Below are 21,119 nucleotides of genomic sequence, written 5' to 3' on the forward strand. Positions count from 1 at the left end.
GACACTGGGACATATAGGGACACTGGGAGACATGGGGACATTAGGCACACTGAGAGACATGGGACACAGACACTGGGAGACTTGGGCACACTAGGGACACTGGTTGGGGGACATGGAGACACTGGGAGACATGGGGACATAGTGTCTCCCAACGTCCCTATGTGTCCCAGTGTCTCAGTGTCCATGTTTTCCAGTGTCCCCAAGTGTCTCAGTGTTCCCAGGTCTCCCAGCGTCTGTGTACCCATGTGTCCTAGTGTCTCAGTGTCCCCTAGTGTCTGTGTCCTCTAGTGTCTCAGTGTCCCCATATGTCCCCTAGTGTCTCAGTGTCCCCTAGTGTCTCAGTGTCCCCATATTTTCAAGTGTCTCAGTGTCCCCATGTTTTCCAGTGTCCCCAAGTGTATTAGTGTTCCCAGGTCTCCCAGTGTCTGTGTCCCCATGTGTCCTAGTGTCTGAGTGTCCCCATGTGCCCCTGCTGCCTTCCCCCCATCCCTCACTTACCTGAGCTGTATAGCTGCTGTCTGTGCTGTGTATCTGCTCCCCCACGGATCAGTGAGTAGTATAGATAGGCAGGGAGGGATATGCTGTAACTTCCTGTTTCTGCCTCTCTCCACAGACAGTGACCCCTACTGGTTGGTGCTGGTATTGCAGAGTAATCTCCTTTTATTCTGAGAAAAATACCTGCATTTGTATTGCCGGTATTACTGCAATACCAGCACGGCCAGGCAGCCTTAAATACCGGCTGTGCTAGTAAAATACCAGTCAGGTGGCAAACCTAAGAGAAGTGTGTGTAAAAAAAAAAAAATGTAAAAAAAAAAAAAAATGTTTTTTTTAAATGGGCCTATTCCATGGGCCTGGGCCTGGAGCTGCAGCTCCATCAGCCCCTATGTTAATCCGGCCCTGCCTCAGGGCACTATAGTGCCAGGAAAACAAGTATGTTTTCCTGGCACTATAGTGGTCCTTTAAAAGCTTAGTATAGACGAAAACCCAGATAAAACACGCTATCTATCCTGGTTTAGTATACCAACCTGATATTCAGAGAGGCAGTCAGAGGCTATAGTTGCTGTCTATAAACACGGCTATTTAGGTGTTGAGACAGCCACTAGAGGCTGGATTAACCCATAGGTAAACATAGCAGTTTCTAGTGGAGTTGGTTCCCTCTATATTTAAAGTGTAACCTACCCCATTCCTCACTAATGTAACACGTTCACATAAATAGCTTGAAAGACATGAAAGACATGTACATTTATGAAAATTTGCAATGTGAGAGATTTTTTACTAGTAAATAAAATAGTAAAATATGAATATAATGTCTAGCTGAAGATAGGCAACTACTGGAACACCTGGGAGCAGTGGTGTATTTAGGATTTTTGCTGCACCCCCCCTCCCTTCAATTTAAATTTCTCCCACCCCTTCCTGTCAAGGCCGCACTTTGACTGACAGACGCTCACTCACTGACAGACGCATACACTCACTGACAGACACATACACTCATATACGCTGACAAACAATGACATACACACACACACACACTATTACTTGGACACACACTGACAGACGCACACTCACTGACAAACGCACACTCATTGACAGACACATACACTCAATGACAGAGGCACACTCTCACTGACAGACGCACTCACTGACAGACGCACGCACTCACTGACCGACACATACACACATTCACTCACATAGACACACACACTTACAGACACACACTTATAGACACAGTCACACACACACATACACACACATTCACTTACAGACACACACACATACACACTTACAGACACACACATACACACTTACAGACACATACACACATACATATTGCTCCCAACACTCACAAATTATTATTTTTAAAATTTTATTTTAAATTCACCCAGCTTCCCTTGGAGAGCTGGAGTGGATTGCTTACCTGTCCAGTAGGTCTGCTGGGCGGGCAGGCAGGGGGCGGACAGGCTGAGTAGGCAGCGAGGGAGCTCTGATTTTCCTGCTCAGCTCCTTTGCGCTCCGCTTAGTGATGCTGGGAGCCGGAGTGATGTCATATTCCGGTTCCCGGCTTCAGTAAGTTGCGCGCGAGGGAGCTGAGCACGAAGAGCTCAGGTGAGTATGCTCCCTTGCAGCCCGCTGCCCACCTGGGGGGAGGGGGGCTCAATAGTGGCCAGGTCTTGAGCCCCCCAGGACACGAGGCACGCAAGGGATCTGCCTGGGCGTTTGGGGGCAGCTTTTTTTGCCACCCCCTGCAAAATGCTGCCCAAGGCAGATGTCTTGTTTGCCTTGCGGAAGACACGTCTCTGCCTGGGAGAGCTGTAGTATATAGCTGAGCAACTCAGAAGCCACTAGGCAAGACAAATTAATAATCAGAGGCTGAAAATAAGTCACAATCAACAGGTAATAACTTGTGCTGGATACTCCTATCGTCCAGGCTTGTAAAACTGAGATTCCACCGATGTCCATGTCAGGAAACACTCTTGCAGTAAGGCATGGGGGCCTAGAAGATCAAATAGAGTTACTGCACGACACACACTTCGCTGGAACCATGCAAGGAACAGAGCCCAATCATGAAACAAGTCGGAGAGGTGGGTACTTGTGCCCAGGGCACAGTGATGGAGAAAACTTGCAATACACCTATGCAAAGGGTCTGCTGCCCCAACCGGGATCCCCCAAAGGTGCAGGCAAGGCATGGCAGAGCAGATCCCAAAGTCTCGCAGTCCAGGTGAATGAGGAAGAGTTATAGCTGTAGGAGCCGGAACCAACAGTCCACATGGATTGCAGAAGAGATGACCCATTGCCGCCTCGCTGGACCAACTGAGCTCAAAACTTAGAACACAGGGCATCAAAAACGCATGGGAAGTCAGTCCTCTGACTTCGTGCGATGTATCTTGCATTTGTTGGGAAGCCAACATGGGTCCATTGGCCATTTTAAGTGTCCGCACAGGAAAGACCAGTTGAAGAAAGGAGCTGCTCTAGAGTGGACCAAAGGGGGGCAGACAATGGCCCACAAGACTAAGACAGCAGAAGGCTAGTGTGCTTGATTTGAAGGTAATGTAGAGTAGCTGCCATCTTCTCCACATACAGTGTCATTTGAGGCCCTGAGCGTGGGAGCTACAGTCTCCACACAGAGGGACCAAAGTCAGGGCTAGAAGAAACAAATAAGGCACCAGCACAGCGATTAGCAGATGACCCCAGGCGTGCAGTATAGAATATAGAAAATAATACCGTTAAATTACTTGAAAAACAAAAAGTCTCAGGAGCTGTACTGCAATGCAACCGTCCGGCATGTTGGTCAGGCCCTGCCCCTGGAATCATGACATCTTATTCTGACTTATACCATTTATCTCTTTTGAATTTAGTCCAACAGAAAGGAAAAATTTAGACAAACATAGCTGATTTGGGAAAATTTGCAATCTCGGCTACAGTCACCGTTTGACTAGTTTAGAATGATTTTTGCAATTCTGATTTAAAGTTGACAGAATTCTGACTTTAGTGAATAACCCTGTATGGAATAATATTTTCTCAGGGCAGTTCAGTGACAACGTTATCAGGTATGTAAGTGAGCCGTCAGACATGTAGGCTCCCCCCCGGCCCCAGGCGCACAGTGCACCTGCTCTTCTTCACAGAAATGCCAGTGGCAAGCGGTTTTAAAATGTATAAACTTTTCCAAGTGAGCCTTCTCCCCGCATCAGTAAGGGCTGGAGGGCTAACGTACATAGCAAATCATAAAATATCCCAAACAAAGATTCAGCCCCAGGCACGTCCTGATTAATATTCTCCCCTACACTCAAACTGTTGCTGCAGCTGCCTGTCATGGGGGGGGGGGGGGGGGGGGGGATGTACTGTGCTCACATTGCTCCCAGCAACTACTTCACAAAAGCTATTGCTTGCTTTCTCATTTCCCCATCTGCAAACTGATATATTTGAAGTTTAACGCCCGCCTCTCTCCCCCTCTTTCAGGAATGAGCACATTTCCCTTTTAGCTGCATTGAGAGTGTATTTTTTTTTCTCCTGGGTTTTCTATCTGTCCCAGTTTTGTCCGCCTGCATCCCTTGTTATTCCTGGATTTGTCATTTCATACAGCTCTGCTTCCCTGCTGGTCCATTCTACTAAGAAAAAGGATTTTCCCCATGTTGCTAAGAGACATTATGGAGTTTGCCAGGCTGTACTTGAGTTGTGTGTCCTTCTGTGCCGTACTTCAGGGTGAGTTAATAAACTGATGGCTCTGTAGATTTTATTGTAGAATCTTTACGCCCTTACGTTTGAGAATAGTAGTAAATATTGTTCTATGCTATAAGGTGAGTACAGTCGCAATGGAAGAAAAAGCCAAGGCATCTTTTAAATAAATTGGAAGTGTGTGACTTATACTGGAGCATGAGATAAGAAAGTAAATCAAAAAATATGCAGTTCTACCAAATAATGACTTTTTTTTTGCACTGTCCCATTGCTGGGTTAAACCTCTTTTATGAATTTCTATGCAAACTATATTATTTTATGATATATGATGAAAAGGATGCCTATGAAGACACCACCACTTGAGGATGGTTGATATGGACAGATGGGGCAGCTTCCCCCAACAGTTTTGTTAAGTTTTTTCTTTTAAATGGAACATATTGGCTTGTTAAGGACTACCGATACGTGTGTGTGTGTGTGTTAGAAAACAAATATGTGTTTATCATTATTATATGTATAGTTTACATTCTCCCCTATATTGATGGCTCGAGGTGCATCTGGTTTTGTATAGGGCTTGACATCTCTTAGGGGTTAATTGGGTAAATTCCAAAAAGTCATGGGGTCAGTGACTCACCATCTTTAAACTTTACCAGCCACCAGTGGCCACCAGTGGCCATCACTACTACTGATTTTTGGAAATTACAACGCTTATCGCTCCTTTCTGTTGCTGCCATAATGATCCACCAATAATCATTAATTATGTTTAGGCTTAGTAAAGGAGTAAAATTAATAGTGACCTAGAATTGAGCACTATGTTAATATATAACAGTAGTAGATTTGGTATCTCTACCTCTCTTGATAGTTATCGCACTAACATTTAGTAACATGTTTGAAAGTGAGTATCAGTTCTTGTGCTAAGCTAGAATTGAACACAATGTACAGTGTGAATCTAGATCACTGTGTGAAACTGGACTTGAACACGCAAAATTGTGAAAAGCTGGGACTGGACTCACAGATAAACACGAATACTCAAAGTTGTTACCATTTCATTGTGAGAAGCTGTATTCAAAATTCTTGTGAAAAACTGGGCTTGGACATTCACTGAATGTTGCAAAGAAGCTGTGCTTGAACATTCTGTATTGACAGAATTGTGTAAACCTAGTGCAGACTATTTAGCATTATCAAACATTTGGTGGTGATTAAAATAACCTCCAATAATAATATTATAATAATTAGAATTGGACAATAACCTCCAGCTGATGATAAAAAGCTACCCATGAAATGTTATAATACAATTTGGAGACTCAGCATTGTGTGAAGCTAGGTTCGGACACTGAACATTGAGAGAAGGTAGTGTTAAACACACTAAGCATTATTTTAAGCTCTCATTAAAACACAGCTCAATGTGCTTCCAAATACTTTAAAGGTCTGAAAGTACATGCTAACTACCCTTGCTATCTTAATGCAACCTCACCATTAATATCAGTTTAACCCTTTAAGTGCTGCAGATGAGAAAGATGGAGTGTAATCGGGATATCGTGGGTGGTGTAGGTGGCCAGAGGCTTGGGTAACATGGCTATCTGGGCGGTGACTTTGAGACATCCAATCCCACCATTATTCTTTACCCCAAAGGTAACATGGCAGGGTCCAAGCTCTGTCCCCTTCCTGGTTTACTTACCCTCCATCTTATAGGACACATTTGTGGATCCCGATTCTTTATTTTTTACATGAGGATAATGTATGCTATTTGTTTATTTTGACATTGGTTCCAGTGACTGCTATTTGGCACTCAGAAAAAACAATGTTGGTCGAATATGTAATTTTTGTATGCTAGTTAGATGCCATAGATGTCCCTCCCTCCCCACAAGCACACACCATCACCTGAAAATGAACAGCTAGCAACAAGCCAAAACAAATGTTTTATAATAATAGTTAAATATCTTCTTGATTGAATTAATGGACCCTGGTATTCGGAATTGTTTTTGGACAACTGGAAGGGCTGCCTTCGTTGGGCAGTGATATTTACACCTTCAATTCTTGGACCTTTTCACTTTTATTGAATGTCTACTAATCCATCATTTCTAGTTTGACCATTGGGAAGATGCTTAATCAACATTAACTCAAATTTCCAGTCAGCATCCATACAAGTCTTCCCTTCAGAAAAGCTCTAGTGTCACGAGTCTTAACAAGACAAGATCTCCCATTCTTTCAGCCATAGGAAGATATTTGCCATTTAGCTTTGAAGGCCATGAGGTAACCACACATCCTGCTCTACCAAAGAATACCCTTGCTTAGCACATGTGTCTCCGACCTACACTTCTTCTTCTCAGATTAAAACATAAATTATAGATGGGGCACCCCACCACCCCACCATTACTTCTTATCCACCTAAACCCAATGTGCTGTGTGCACTGTTGTTTGAAAGAGCTGGATGCACTGTTGCATAAAATGGGACTTACTATAGGCCTGACAGGACAAGTGGCAGAACCTCTTGATGTTGGAACCCTGCTAAGTTTACCCGTTTATCCCGGATTCTCTTCCAGTAAAAGCCTCTAACACCCCCTTACTTGAACAGTTGTGTGTATATATTTTAATGCCCAGGACTGAACTTTGTTCCATTCTTTTGTTATATATTTTTTATATATCTGATGAGAGTTTGATCATCATATGCTACTAGCACTGTATTTCTTAATATTATTTATTTTTATTGGTATGGAAATGCTCAGATCAATCCTATCCACATGCTATGGGCTGTACTTCCTGTTCTCAAAAATATTGTGCTTTTAATATCAAAAGGAATCTGACAATCACGTTAGATTTTTATCTAATTCTCAAACTCTGCCAAAACTGCAAACTTGGCACTTGGAATGAAGCAGAAAAAAAGGCACAGTAATAATAATAATTAAAAATATTTATTATTTAACACCCGTGTCTTTCCACAATGACTCCATGGCTACGCACAAGGCTGTGGATCATCAAAGAAAGGATCACGAAACAGACAACTACATGGTTTAAAGTGAGCAACCTTTAGCATTCCTGGCTAACAATGGCAGCAAAAACCATTGGGTAGTTCTTATAGCACAGGAAATTCAAACTTAATTATGTATCACATATCCATATGTACTCTTTCCTGGATCACCCCCATTCTTGTGTGTAGCCCAGGAGTCATTAAGGAAAGACATGGGTGTTAAATACAATGCTGCCATGGATAATAGGCAAAATATGAAAATTATGGCAAGTATGGAAATAAAAATTTGTTTGTTTTTTTTAAAAAATCAGCTTTGGTAAAACAGTTTTTTAAAAAGTAGCAAAAGTTAAAAATACTTTTTTCATATGAAATTTTATTTTTTACATATTTTTCTTTTTTTCCTGATTTATAATTTATTGGTCTTAAAACCCTGATTTTAGCTATCTAATTAAGCCCAATGATCTAAGTTCCACTCATTCTAATTCTAACTCCATGAGAATGACATTATTTTGTTGATTTTGTTCCCTGCGTCATTTCCATCTCCTGATGTCCCTCCACATTATGACCTTTCTACTAGTCATCATCGTTGGATTCTTAAAAATAAAAAAAAATGAGAGCACATACTCTACATCCCCCATAGCCACCATTACCTCTCCCTGCTGGTTCCTCTTCATTATTATCCATAAATCCCATCCGACGCAATACCTCCTCTAAAGTACAATTACTTATTTACTTCTTCATCTTTACTTACCTGTTAGGAGACTTTCCATGCTCTTGGACTCTAGATGCTTTGGGCTGTAACTCTGATTATTCCATTATTCTTCAATAGCATGTACATATAGGGCACTGGTCAAGTGATTATAGGGTATGCCTGTACTGTCTGCACTTGACAGAAGAAGCTTGACTGAGAGTGAGGAAGAAGGAGTTACACAGGGGTTAGGGTGAGCATTGCTATACCGAACACATGCCATCATGACCATCACAATGGCAGGAAATATTAGGAGCATATTATAGAATAACTGAAAATAACTAAAAGATATTTGGTCAAATTTCTGCATATCCCATGTGTGATTACACAATGTATGGATCACTGAGTGGAACTTGTCAGGAGATAACAATAACCATGGTCTCCTGTCACAATTTGACTGAGGAACACAGAGCGTCTCACTGGGTTCTGTCTACAGGATTTACAATTTTCCTACTGTTAGTAGGACATCAAGATACCGAAGATCCGGACTTAAAATCTGAAGTCCTAAGCTACTAGTCAGGCCTTAAAGGTTACTCATCACTGCTGCCATACCTACTAGAGGGGATTTCTATATGCCAGGACTACATTTTCACTCACCAATGGCTAGTTGCAAGTGGAAATTTTGAGTCCTGCCATGGACTATAACTTTCATTATTCTCAGCTATGCAAAGCTAGGGTAAGAGTGATGAGAGATACAATGAGAGATACAACTCAGTTTTTACGCAATTAACCCCTTAAGGACCAAACTTCTGGAATAAAAGGGAATCATGACATGTCACACATGTCATGTGTCCTTAAGGGGTTAATCAATTGGATCTGTGAGCCAAAGAGCACCTTTGTAAAGACAGTTGTTGGGAGATATCTGAGCCAAGAGGACAATACTTGCCATGAGGAGGGATTAGGACATGGAGATGATACCTTCCTGGAAGAAGAACTGGATATAGAGGAAGACCTTTCCCTGAGGAATTGCTGAGGAGGTCACTGAGGGCAATTTATAGTTGATGTACGATTGTACAATGTAATGGGTTTGAACATACGTTGTAATGAGTCTGGACCCCATTACAGTATACAATATAAGTAAATAATGATAAATAAATTCAGACTTACAGGAACAAGAGGTAATGTGATACGTGCTAGAAAACAGCCCAAAAAGTATTTTATACCAAATGTTTATCAGTATGGGGTTTTTGTTTTCAACCAGATTTACTACAAAGATAGTGAAAAAACAAATTCTGCTTGCAGTCTCCGGCCCCAGGTGATTTGCCCTGTATCTCACAATACCAAGAATGCAGAAACTATGGTTGAGGGTGCAGTGAACGTGAAGTACTTTCCCCCAAACTCCTCATGCCCTTACTAGGTTTCTGCATGTGAGACACTCAAGGATGTTTGTTTTTTGCAGTGGTATACAGTGAGGGAAAAAAGTATTTAATCCCCTGCTGATTTTGAATGTCTGTCCACTGACAAAGTCTATAATTTTAATGGTAGGTGTATTTTAACATGAGAGACAGAATAACAAAAAATAATTCCCGAAAAACACATGTCAAAAAAGTTATAAATTGATTTGCATGTTAATGAGTGAAATAAGTATTTGATCCCCTATCAATCAGCAAGATTTTTGGCTCCCGGGTATCTTTTATACAGGTAACAAGCTGAGATTAGGAGCTCTCTCTTAAAGGGAGTGATCCTAATCTCAGCTCGTTGCCTGTATAAAAGACACCTGTCCACAGAAGCAATCAATCAATCAGATTCCAAACTCTCCACCATGGCCAAGATCAAAGAGCCGTCCAAGGATGTCAAGGGCAAAATTGTAGACCTACACAAAGCTGGAATGGGCTACAAGACCATCGCCAAGCAGCTTGGTGAGAAGCTGACAACAGATGGTATGATTATTTGCAAATGGAAGAAACACAAACTGTCAGTCTCCCTCGGTCTGGTGCTCTATGCAAGATCTCACCTCGTGGAGTTTCAATGATCATGAGAACGGTGAGGAATCAGCCCAGAACTACATGGGAGGACCTTGTTAATGATCTCAAGGTAGCTGGGACTATAGTCACCAAGAAAACAATTGGTAACACACTATGCCGTGAAGGACTGAAATTCTGCAGTGCCCGCAAGATCCCCCTGTTCAAGAAAGCACATGTACAGGTCCATCTGTAGTTTGCCAATGAACAACTGAATGATTCAAGGAGAATTGGGTGAAAGTGTTGTGGTCAGATGAGATCAAAATCAACTGAACCTGCCGTGTTTAGGGGAGGAGGAATGCTGCCTATGACCCCCATCCCCACCATCAAACATGGAGGTGAAAACATTATGCTTTGGGTGTGTTTTTCTGCTAAGGGGACAGGACAACTGCACCGCATCAAAGGGACGATGGACAGGGCCATGTACTGTCAAATGTTGGGTGAGAACCTCCTGCCAATGCAACAAAGGCATGGCTCAAGAAAAAGCACATTAAAGTTCTGGAGTGGCTAGTCAGTCTCCAGACCTTACTTCCATAGAAAATCTGTGGATGGAGCTGAAGGTTTGAGTTGCCAAATGTCAGCCTCAAAAACCTTAATGATTTGGAGAGGATCTGCAAAGAGGAGTGGGACAAATGTACTATGTAGAAGGGGTCATTCACTCATTGACATGCAAATCAATTTATAACTTTTTTGACCTCCGTTTTTCTGGATTTTTTTGTTGTTGTTATTCTGTCTCTCACTGTTAAAATACACCTACCATTAAAATTATAGACTAATCATTTCTTTGTCAGTGGGCAAACGTTCAAAATCAGCAGGGGATCAAATACTTTTTTTCCTTCATTGTACCTTGATGGAGTAATTTAAGCTGAGAAGCCCCAAGATTTAACATAGTCCCAGCACTAATTTTTCAAGTTTGGAAGAAAAAAAAAAACTGAAATACACAAGTCTCTAATTTGGCACAGGTATACATAATTGATATTATACTTTCAAACTCGAGTGTCCAGAGAAGCAGAGCGCCAGTGGGAAGGGGTAAATGGAGGTGGGCTAGTGATGTGATTTCCTAATTTTCTCTGTTCCAAAGGAGGGCCAGTACACTTAAAATATTGGCAGTTAAAAAAAAAAAAAAAAAATGTGAAAGTACACATAATACTTAGCCGGTGGTGTTTATTTTCGCATTTGTGTCCCACTGCCTCCCTTTTTTTCCTAGTTCTGGTCTTTTCTTAGTAGAGAGGTTTTTCAACCTCTCTACCATTTGCCCTTCATGACAAATGCTCTTTTATCTTCAAGATAGGAGTCATTCTTCCCTCCTTCTTCCATAACCTTTTCTTCTATTTGACTGAATTTTTTTATTTGCTCAGTCTCCAGCAAGGGCCTTTGGGGTCTTGTGCATATGATGCAGTTTTACAGGGGTGGTGTACCAACAGAACATGGTCTTGTAAGACTGTTCTTGGAGGGTCACGCAGAGAGACATTTTCCTGGTAGTCTCCCATATGTCCTGCCAGTCTATTCCTTCAAGGACCTCTCCCAATTCCGTCTCCCATTTGTCCATGTAATATAGTCTGCCCCAGTCTGTAGTGTTAGAGCCCAGGTGTGCAAATAACGAGGGGTTCTCTTCTGGCAGACATGGACAAGTGTATAGACCAGGGGTAGGCAACCTACGGCACTAGTGCCATGCACGGCACTCGAGGTGTCTTTGCACGGCACTCAAGACTGCTAGAGCCAAACAGGGTCTGGCCTATCAGGAGTCTCAGTGAAACTTCAGATATCTGCTAATACAAAGAGGTAGTGAAGGGCAATCCTCAATTTATGCATTGCAGCACAGATCACTTCCTCCCAGCACTTGTGAATGGGAATCCACACTGTAGTAGAGCAGCCCACAGCTGATGTTGCAGCTCCTGTCCTTGACCTGTACCTGCCCAAGCTGGTCCCCAGTGGAACCCAGGGAAGTCACCCACACTGCTAGATATGCACAGACCTGCAGAATAAGCCTCCCCTCATACAAATAATACGAACAGCCCACACCCAAACATACACACAATCCCCACAAACGCAACACCACTAACCATTACATACATGCACACAATCCCACATGCAAAACCCTAAACAGCCCCCATACACTACCTAACACACAATGTGACATATCCACCCACACACAATTCCACAAGCAGCCCTCATACACAGCCCACATTCATATGTACCATACACGATACCATAAACTACTAATGGACATGTACAATATAATAGCTCATATACGCACAAATACAACGATACAAAGCAATTACAGTAAAAATAACACAAGCAGAATACGGCAGCACACACACCTCAATTTAAAAAAATAGGATCGGCAGGGCCGTTTGAAGGAATTTGGGGGACCCAAACAAAATGGACATTACTCCCCCCCCCCTCTTTATGTTCTTCTCACCTCCCTTCCATGTAGCGTGACCGAGCTCAGGGTGCACTTCCTGTCAGTCCGGCCGGGAACAGGAAACTGAATCTCCTGTACCACGTGGTTCCCGGCCAGACTGACAGGAGGAAGAGGAGCTCGGCCACGCTACAGGGAAGGGGAAGTGACGAGAGCGGCAGTGCTGCAGCCGCCTGAGGCTCTCTATAGAGTGCTCAGGCGGCTGCAGCCTTATATGAAGCGCCAGCCCTGCTTGGGGGCCCAGGCCAGCTCGTGTCCCCAAGCAATTGCTTGGTTAGCTTGCCTGGTAGCGACGGGCCTGAGGATCGGCATGCTACGGGACATCACAATCCTATATCGGCACAGTGCTGCTAAAAGGTTGCCTACCCATGGTATAGACAAACACATTTCGTGGAACAGCTGCATACACTCAATTAAAATTAATATTCTCCTCCGTATTTTATTTCTGTTTCAAGCAGTGCCCATTCCGATATCCAAAAAAGACCTATCCCCTTTACAGACCGCCATCGACAGGTTTGTCTGGCAGAATAAATGACACAGGGTAGCCCACAATATTTTGTACAAACCCAAGACAGGTCTGATAAGCCATTTCTGAGAGGTGTATTTTCCCCATTTATTAATCAGTGCTATCGGTTTGTCATGTCTCCATCTATATACAACTTTAGCACATTTTGCCAGTAGATTTTTATAATTATTTAGTTCAAATAGATGTACAAGATTTATGGTATTCTCTCCCTTGTTTTTATAGAGGTATTCTGCTAATCAACAACTTCTTCTCATCCTCCGCAATATCTGTCTACAAGATATTGCTCACTCCTGGTGCTCCTCCTACCTCTCCCAGCGCTCTTTTAGTGTTTCTTTCTCTGGCTCTACTTCTTCTCCCCAACTCCTCTCTGTTGGTGTCCCCCCATGGTTCAGTCCTTGGTCCCCTACTGTTCTCTATCTATACTACCTTCCTTGGTAAACTCATTAACTCCTTTGGCTTCCAATATCATTTCTATGCAGACAGGGCCGGCCTTAGGGGTGTGCGAGCTGTGCGGCCGCACAGGGCGCCATGTAGCAGGGGGCACCGTGCGGCCGCACAGCCGGCCAGGATTTAAAAAAAAAAAAATATATATATATTTTTTTTTTTTTCAAATTTGCAGCGGGGGCAGAGCTTACCGTGCGGCGGGGGCGGAGCTAAAAGCGCTGGGAAACTGCTCCAGGGGAAGCAGGAAGGAGTCCCTGCTTCCCCACCAAACAGTCACCAGGAGCTGCACTGCCTTCACAATGAACTCCACAGGGATTGTCAGGTGAGTGTGACTCTCTGCCTGTGTTAATTACTGTCTGTGTGTGTATGACTGTCTGCCTCTGTGTGTCTGTGTGTATGACTGTCTGCCTGTGTGTGTGTGTGTGTGTGTGTATGACTGTCTGCCTGTGTGTGTCTGTGTGTGTGTTTATGACTGTCTGCCTGTGTGTGTCTGTGTGTGTGTGTATGACTGTCTGCCTGTGTGTGTGTGTGTATGACTGTCTGCCTGTGTGTGTCTGTGTGTGTGTATGACTGTCTGCCTCTGTGTGTGTCTGTGTGTATGACTGTGTGTGTCTGTGTGTATTACTGTCTGCCTCTGTGTGCGTCTGTGTGTATTACTGTCTGTGTCTGTGTGTATGACTGACTGTCTGCCTGTGTGTGTCTGTGTGTGTGTATGACTGCCACTGTGTGTCTGTGTGTATTACTGTCTGCCTCTGTGTGTGTGTCTGTGTGTATTACTGTCTGCCTCTGTGTGTGTGATTGTGTGTATGACTGCTTCTGTGTGTATGACTGCTTCTGTGTGTATGGCTGTCTGCCTCTGTGTGTATGGCTGTCTGCCTGTGTGTGTCTGTGTGTATGACTGTCTGCCTGTGTGTGTCTGTGTGTATGACTGTCTGCGTGTTTGTCTGTGTGTATGACTGTCTGCCTGTGTGTGTGTGTGAGACTGTCTGCCTTTGTGTGTCTGTGTGTATGACTGTCTTCCTGTGTGTGTGTATGGCCGTCTGACTCTGTGTGTGTGTGTGTGTGTCACATACAACCAATACACGCATATCACACACTGTTAATACACCCATTACAAATATCACACATAGCATACATATCACACACCGTCATCACACCTACTATCACATACACAGACAACACAAACATTACAGCATACATGGATGATGGGGGGGGGGGCGCTGTGAAGATTTTTCGCACAGGGCGTCTAAATGCCTAAGGCCGGCCCTGTATGCAGATGACACACAAATCTACCTGTCCTCTCCTGATCTCTCCCCGTCCCTCTCGACTAGTGTCTCTGACTGAATCTCTGCTATTTCTAACTGGAAGGCTGCCCACTTCCTTAAACTTAACTTGACCAAAACTGAAATTCTGGTCTTTCCTCCCTCAAGTATTGCTACTCCTGTGTCTCCCTCCCTCCAAGTCAACGGTGCTACCATCAGCTCCACCACACAGGCTCGTTGCCTAGGTGTTCTTTTTGACTCCGACCTCTCCTTCACGCCTCATGTTCAGTCTATCGCCAAATGCTGCCGCTTCCATCTCAAAAACATTGCACGCATCCGACCCTACTTAACGCTAGATGTGACTAAGCTGCTGGTCCATTCCACTGTCCTTTCTCACCTTGACTACTGTAATCTGCTTCTCAGTGGTCTTACATGCTCCCAACGTGCGCCGTTACAGTCCATAATGAATGTGGCGGCGAGGCTCATCTTCCCTTCCGCCCGCACCTCCCACGCCTCACCATTCTGTCAGTCCCTATATTGGCTTCCTGTAAGATATAGAGCTCAATTTAAAATTCTGGTTCTTGCTTTCAAATCTCTACATAATGCTGCTCCCACCTATCTATCCTCCCTAATACACAAGTATGTCCCGTCTAGGCCCTTATGCTCTGCTGAAGACTTACGTCTATTTTCTGTCCATACTCCCACCTCTGATGTTCGCCTTCAAGACTTCTCCAGGGATGCACCATTCTTTTGGAACTCACCCTCCTCCTCCGTTAGATACTCACCCAGTCTCCACTTCTTCAAAAAAATCATTAAAAATCCACTTCTTCATAAAAGCGTATCAATTAAACTGTTAATAGCTCCTGACTGATTCCTCTCTTGCAACTGTCTTTAGTCTAATACTATCCTTACCTTTTATGTCACTTTACCCCACTCCCTCTAACATGTAAGCTCATTGAGCAGGGCCCTTAACCCCCCTGTTCCTTTGTGTCCAACTTGTCTGGTTACAACTACATGTCTATTCGTCCACCCACTGTAAAGCGCTGCAGAATTTATTGGCGCTATATAAATAATAACAAGCTCTTGATTCGCAGATAATTAAACGTTTCACTGGGGGGATGTTAAATTCCTTCATAATTTGGTTGAAGGGTTTGAGATTATGTTCCACTACTATATTTTGTAAAGCCCTTATCCCCCTTGATGTCCAAATGTCTGTTTTTATATTTTCTAACTTATTTGAAATACTTGAGAATAGGAGCGCATGCTATTATTTTATTTCTGAGTCCATTAATGTTTGTAAATTTATCCCACCATCTCGTTAACTCTTTGAGTATCTGGGATTTAGTTCGTGCCTCTATAATAATTTTTTTGTTTGCCTCTACAACCCAAAATAATGAGGATAGATTTCCAACCCCAGTTTTAGCTTTTTCCATTTTATACCATATTTCTTGAGTTGCCACATTGCTTTGTGTGAGCATTATATGAAAAAATTTACTTGCCTGGTAGCATTGCAAAACTTTCGAGCACCCCAAGCCTCCTGCCTTAATCTGGCCAAAACTTTAATTTTGACTTTTGGTTTCCTACCTCCCCCCTCCCCCATATTAATTTAAAAAAGGGGGGAGTTTTCTGGGAAGTTAATAGGAATCATTCTCCACAAGTACAGCCCTTTTGGCAAAATACATGCTTTTAGGATGTTAATCCTACACGACCATGAAAAGCCCATGCCTTTCCAGTGCCTTAAGTTTTTATTAGTTTGTTTTAGTAGAGGTAGGAAATTAGTTTCTATTAAATCTTTTAGGTTTGAATTTATACCCAAATATTTTAGCCTGTCACTGTTTTCGGGGAGCCCAGTATGTTGTACAAGAAATGTAGTTATCCTTTTGTTCATATTTTTAGATATATATGTTGATTTCTCCAAGTTTATTCTGAGACTTTAGAATATTTGTTTATGTCCTTCAGTAGTTGTGGGACCGAGATGTTTGGCTCTTCTAATGTTAGTAAGATATCGTGAATCCTTTTTTTTTTCTATTGTCTTATTAAAATCTCTAAGGGTTCTAACACCATTATATACAGTAAAGGGGAAAGAGGACACCCTTGTCTAGTCCCATTTTTGATATTGAAGTTTTGTGATGTGAATTCTGAGCCTGTTACCTTATGAGATGGAGAGCTGTAGAGAGCGGACACGGCATGTGAAAATGATCCAGTGATTCCAAACTGGTTTAAAGTGGCGAACATGAAACCCAATCCAACCCTGTCAAACGCTTTCTCTGCGTCTTTTGACAGAAACATTAGAGGGGTTCCACTGTTCTCCGCTTCTTCTAATATGTTTATTATTTTTCGGAGATTGTTAATTGGGACCTCGCTGGATGGAAAATAGTATATTAATATCTGTTTTGAATAATGATATAGGTCTATCATTTCCTATATGTTCTTGGTCTTTATCTGCTTTTGGGATGGGCACAATGTTTGCTCTCAACAGCTCTCCACAGCTCTCCAGGACAGTCTCCTGTTTCCATTATAGAGTTATAAATATTGGTTAGTTCCCCTTTTAGTTGATCTTTCATTAGTTTGTAGAATTTATTTGTAAAGCCATCTGGGCTTGGAGCAGTCTGTTTTAAGTTTATCTATAGATTTACTAACCTCTATTTCTGTTATGGGCTGGTTTATTAGCCTTTGTTGGTCGGGTAGGATTTGTCTTTTAAGTAACATTTAGCTTGTAATGCTTCTAATTGTTTAGATGCTTTGTTAATTAATTGATTATTAATCTGTTTTTCTGTTTCTGCAATCTTACTTGCTGTTTGTGTGGAGGGTGTTATTTTATTTTGCCTTTTTGTATTCACTTAGTGTTATATATAATTTAAAGAGAGGCGGTAATCCTTTTTTATTTTCAATGGCTGCCATTTATATCAAATGGCCTCTAACTACACTTTTATAAGTGCACCAGACCATAATGTCCAGTGTGCCTTGTTTTTATTTTCTAAAAAGAAGAGATTTGTTATTTTTTAAATTTCTTCCACATTATTTTTTTTAGGTAGTATAAAGTCTTTTATGCACCACTCTTTACAAAAATTACTAAAATTATCTTTGTGTTCCACCATGATAGGACTATGGTCTGACCATGCTGACCATACATATCCTGTATCTCTATTTTTTTTGACAAGATATAGCATGGTCACGTTTCCCAAGATAAGATCTATTCTGGAGTAAAAGTTGAATGTTCTAGAATAACATGTGTGATCCAAATCGGTAGGATGAAAGATTGTCCATATATCTCTAAGATTATAAATTGTTCAGTAAATTTTGCAGTCTGTTCTCACCTATTTTCCTATTTTTTTCTATCATTCTGGTTCTGTCTTTTAGCGGGTCAACTATGCAATTGAAATCCCCCATAATTAGTACCAACCCTTGTTTGATCTGCTCTACTTTTTAAAGCACTTTTGATATAAATTTTATTGTAGCTTTATTTGGTGCGTAGATATTAGCTAATGTGAATAACTTGTTATTTATTTCACATATTAAGATAATATATCGACCGTCTGGGTCTAATTCTTGATGTTTAATAATTAATGCACTTATAATAATGGAGTATCTTGACGAATTTATTGTCTTCTCCATTTTGACCAATGGGTTTCTTGCAGGGCACAGATTTGTACGTGATTTTTTTTTTTATCAGAAAATCTACAATTATAGACCTTTTATATGGTGTATTAATCCCCCAGGCATTTATTGAGATCAACTTAATTTATGGTTTCTTTTCAGTTTTTGGGACTCTCTCTCTCCAAGTATTACCATATATGTGTGAAAAACAAAAAAACCCTTCTTTATTAGTATTTACACAAAAATAAGACGGGTTGATCCAAAACAATGGTATCAACCTAAAACATAATGTATGGCGGAACCCCCCCCCCCCCATACAGTATCTCGAGTAATAAAACACATTACTCAGATATCGGTTCCATGTGTTGTGTGTGAGGATAATCGATCTGAGATGAGCCTGACTAGAGGCACTGCTAGTAGGAGGAGAGCGGAGAAAAAAAGATGTATTCAATTTTTTCCCCTAATATATAACATGACAAAGGAGATCTTTTAAATCTGATCCCTTCACACTTTCATCATATTATTACAAAAAATATTATGTAAGTGTTATTATCTCACTGTTTCCTTGTGCAAAGCTTGTGTTATTCTTAAACGTATCACTCTTTCCCTTAACTTTATTTTCGTTCCTATCTAGGTATGTGTCTTTCTGTGTTTTATAACTTCTTTTAAAGGATCACTATAATGTCAGGAAAACAAACTCGTTTTCCTGACACTATATAACCCTTAGAACCCCCCCTTTCTCCCCCCTCCACCCCATCCTCAGGGCCCCCCTCCCTTGGCGCTGAAGGGGTTAAAAACCCTTCAGCCACTTACCTTTACCGAGCGCTGGGCTCCCTCAGCGCTGGTGACCTCTCCTCCCCTGCCGACGTCAGCTCCCGAGTGGAGCGGAATGCACATGTGCGGCAAGAGTCGTGCGCGCATTCAAACATTCCATAGGAAAGCATTTCTCAATGCTTTCCTATGGATGTTCTGCTCGCTGAATGCGATTTTCGCATCCAGCATCGCAGAAGCGCCTCTAGCGGCTGTCAGGAAGACAGCCACTAGAGGCTGGATTAACCCTGCAATGTAAACATAGCAGTTTCTCTGAAACTGCTATGTTTACATCTGAAGAGTTAAAACCTAGGGGACCTGGCACCCAGACCAAAGTCGGTCTAGGGCACTCAGCCCTCAATTTTTTTTCTGGTTGCTTGGTCAAGGGATTTCCTTAACCATAATTGAGGATATTTGGCCATATAAGCCATAGGTACCTATTCGGTTGAACGGGGTTGTCTTATATGATCAGGATTAAATAAAGGTTTCCCTGAAATATCTGTAATGATGTTTTCGTCATCTATCTTAGAGGTATGCCCAGGTGCCTCAGAATATGAGGAATAATTAGAATCATTGTCTGCTTCAGATATCCCGTCTTCAGAAAATGAAGATGAATCATCAGAGGAGGTTTTGTACTAGTCAGGCTTGCTCCTGTGCATGGCCTTCCGAGTTTGTTTGTCACGAGCAGAGGGTCTATTGAGTGATTTACTCTTGTCAGGTTTGCATGATGTACGCATTTCATTATGGTCTTGGTCCTTCTCTTATTTAACTGATTTTGAGAGCCAGAGGGGAATTCATCAAGACTGTCAAAACATTGCTTGCGCTTCTGGGTGGCCTTTCCAGACCTCCTGAAACCTTGTGCTAAATTCCTCTCAGACTCTACTGATGACCAAGACTAGTCAGAGGGGATGTTAATTGTATGAGTCTCTGGAATAGGTTTGTTAAAATGGCTGATAACCTGAGTCACAGATTTAACAATTGCCTCTTGCACAGAGGACATGGCAATAAATATTGCAGATGAGACAGATTTACTGGCAGATAAATCAACAATATTTTATAAAGAATCCTCAGTGAGGATTTCACAATCGTCAGCAGCACCAGGTCTTGGTGACTGTGAGGGAGTTTTTCTAAGTTCCTCAGAACTCATATTTATGAATTCTGTAATAAAGTAATTTTATATAAATGTAATAAAAAATATTGTAATTAAATAACAATAATGTAAATGGTAAATAGCATAATAACCTGATCAGGGACAAATAAGATGAAATGTAATGAAAGAAACAATGTCAGTATAAGAGGTTCTGCTGAGGTAAAGTAGTCAGGCAATGGGCGGTAGAAAGGGCGGGAAAAACTAGCTGACAACCAACTAGCTGTGAAAATCCGCGAGAAACAACGTCAGCATAAATCTGAGGGAGAATATGCGAATGAAATGGCCGAATGGCTGAAACACGTTTGTGCCGCGAATGGATGGAAACCATATAATGGAAAAAATTCAAACAACATTCGTATCGCGAATAGACTGAAATCTCCGAAAGCAAGTGAAGTTCATATAAATACGAAAGTGAATAAACGTGAACAATGCGTTCGTTTAAACAAACGGCACTTGGAGTATTAATAGTGCCGTTCTCCAGTTTTGCCGCCAATGGCCTCATGGATAAACTGAAATTCCTAACATAACGGAAATATATGTGGAACAAGTTATTAATAAAAGAAAATTTGTTCAGAAATATAACTTAATAGATAAATAATATATTCATGACCATGTGAATTACAACATACCGGTAATATTGAAATTCATAGAAGTATATTCATAGTATACCTTAGATTACAAAGAAATTGAAGGAAAATATATAAATATAAATCATAAATATGGCAAAAAATTTATTAATACGGGTTAAATAAATCAAAAGTAATAACAATTATACTAAAAAACACATCTAATGAAACTATAGCAAAAATGTAACGTTGTGTATATATATGTTTCTTATCTCCACTGGAGTAGCAAAGAAAGAGGAAAAGGATTGGGGATCATTCAATACAAAGACTATGCTGTTTGCAGATTGGCTGCTGAATGTTCCATTTCAGTTATTTGACTGTTTTTCTTCTATTGTTAACTAAACTTTATTTACATTTCTTTGCTGCTGGAGTTAAGTAAAGAATGTTTATGCATAATATGAGCCTCCTGTCTTGTTATAAAATCGGACTATATCTCAT

The 21,119-nt window shown here is 41.6% G+C and overlaps 1 protein-coding gene across 1 annotated transcript in view; it reads left to right on the forward strand.

Moving 5' to 3' along the window:
- Nucleotides 1-3,848: 3,848 nt before the first annotated feature.
- LOC134610696 (uncharacterized) overlaps nt 3,849-21,119 on the forward strand; it is a 33,176-nt gene continuing 15,905 nt past the window's right edge. The window contains exon 1 of the mRNA XM_063453819.1: nt 3,849-4,197. Coding sequence (XP_063309889.1) covers nt 4,125-4,197 — 73 coding nt within the window. The 5' untranslated portion in view covers nt 3,849-4,124. The remainder of the gene's footprint in view (nt 4,198-21,119) is intronic.

The sequence above is a fragment of the Pelobates fuscus genome, chromosome 5 (genome assembly GCF_036172605.1).
Source record: "Pelobates fuscus isolate aPelFus1 chromosome 5, aPelFus1.pri, whole genome shotgun sequence".
Lineage (NCBI taxonomy): Eukaryota > Metazoa > Chordata > Amphibia > Anura > Pelobatidae > Pelobates > Pelobates fuscus.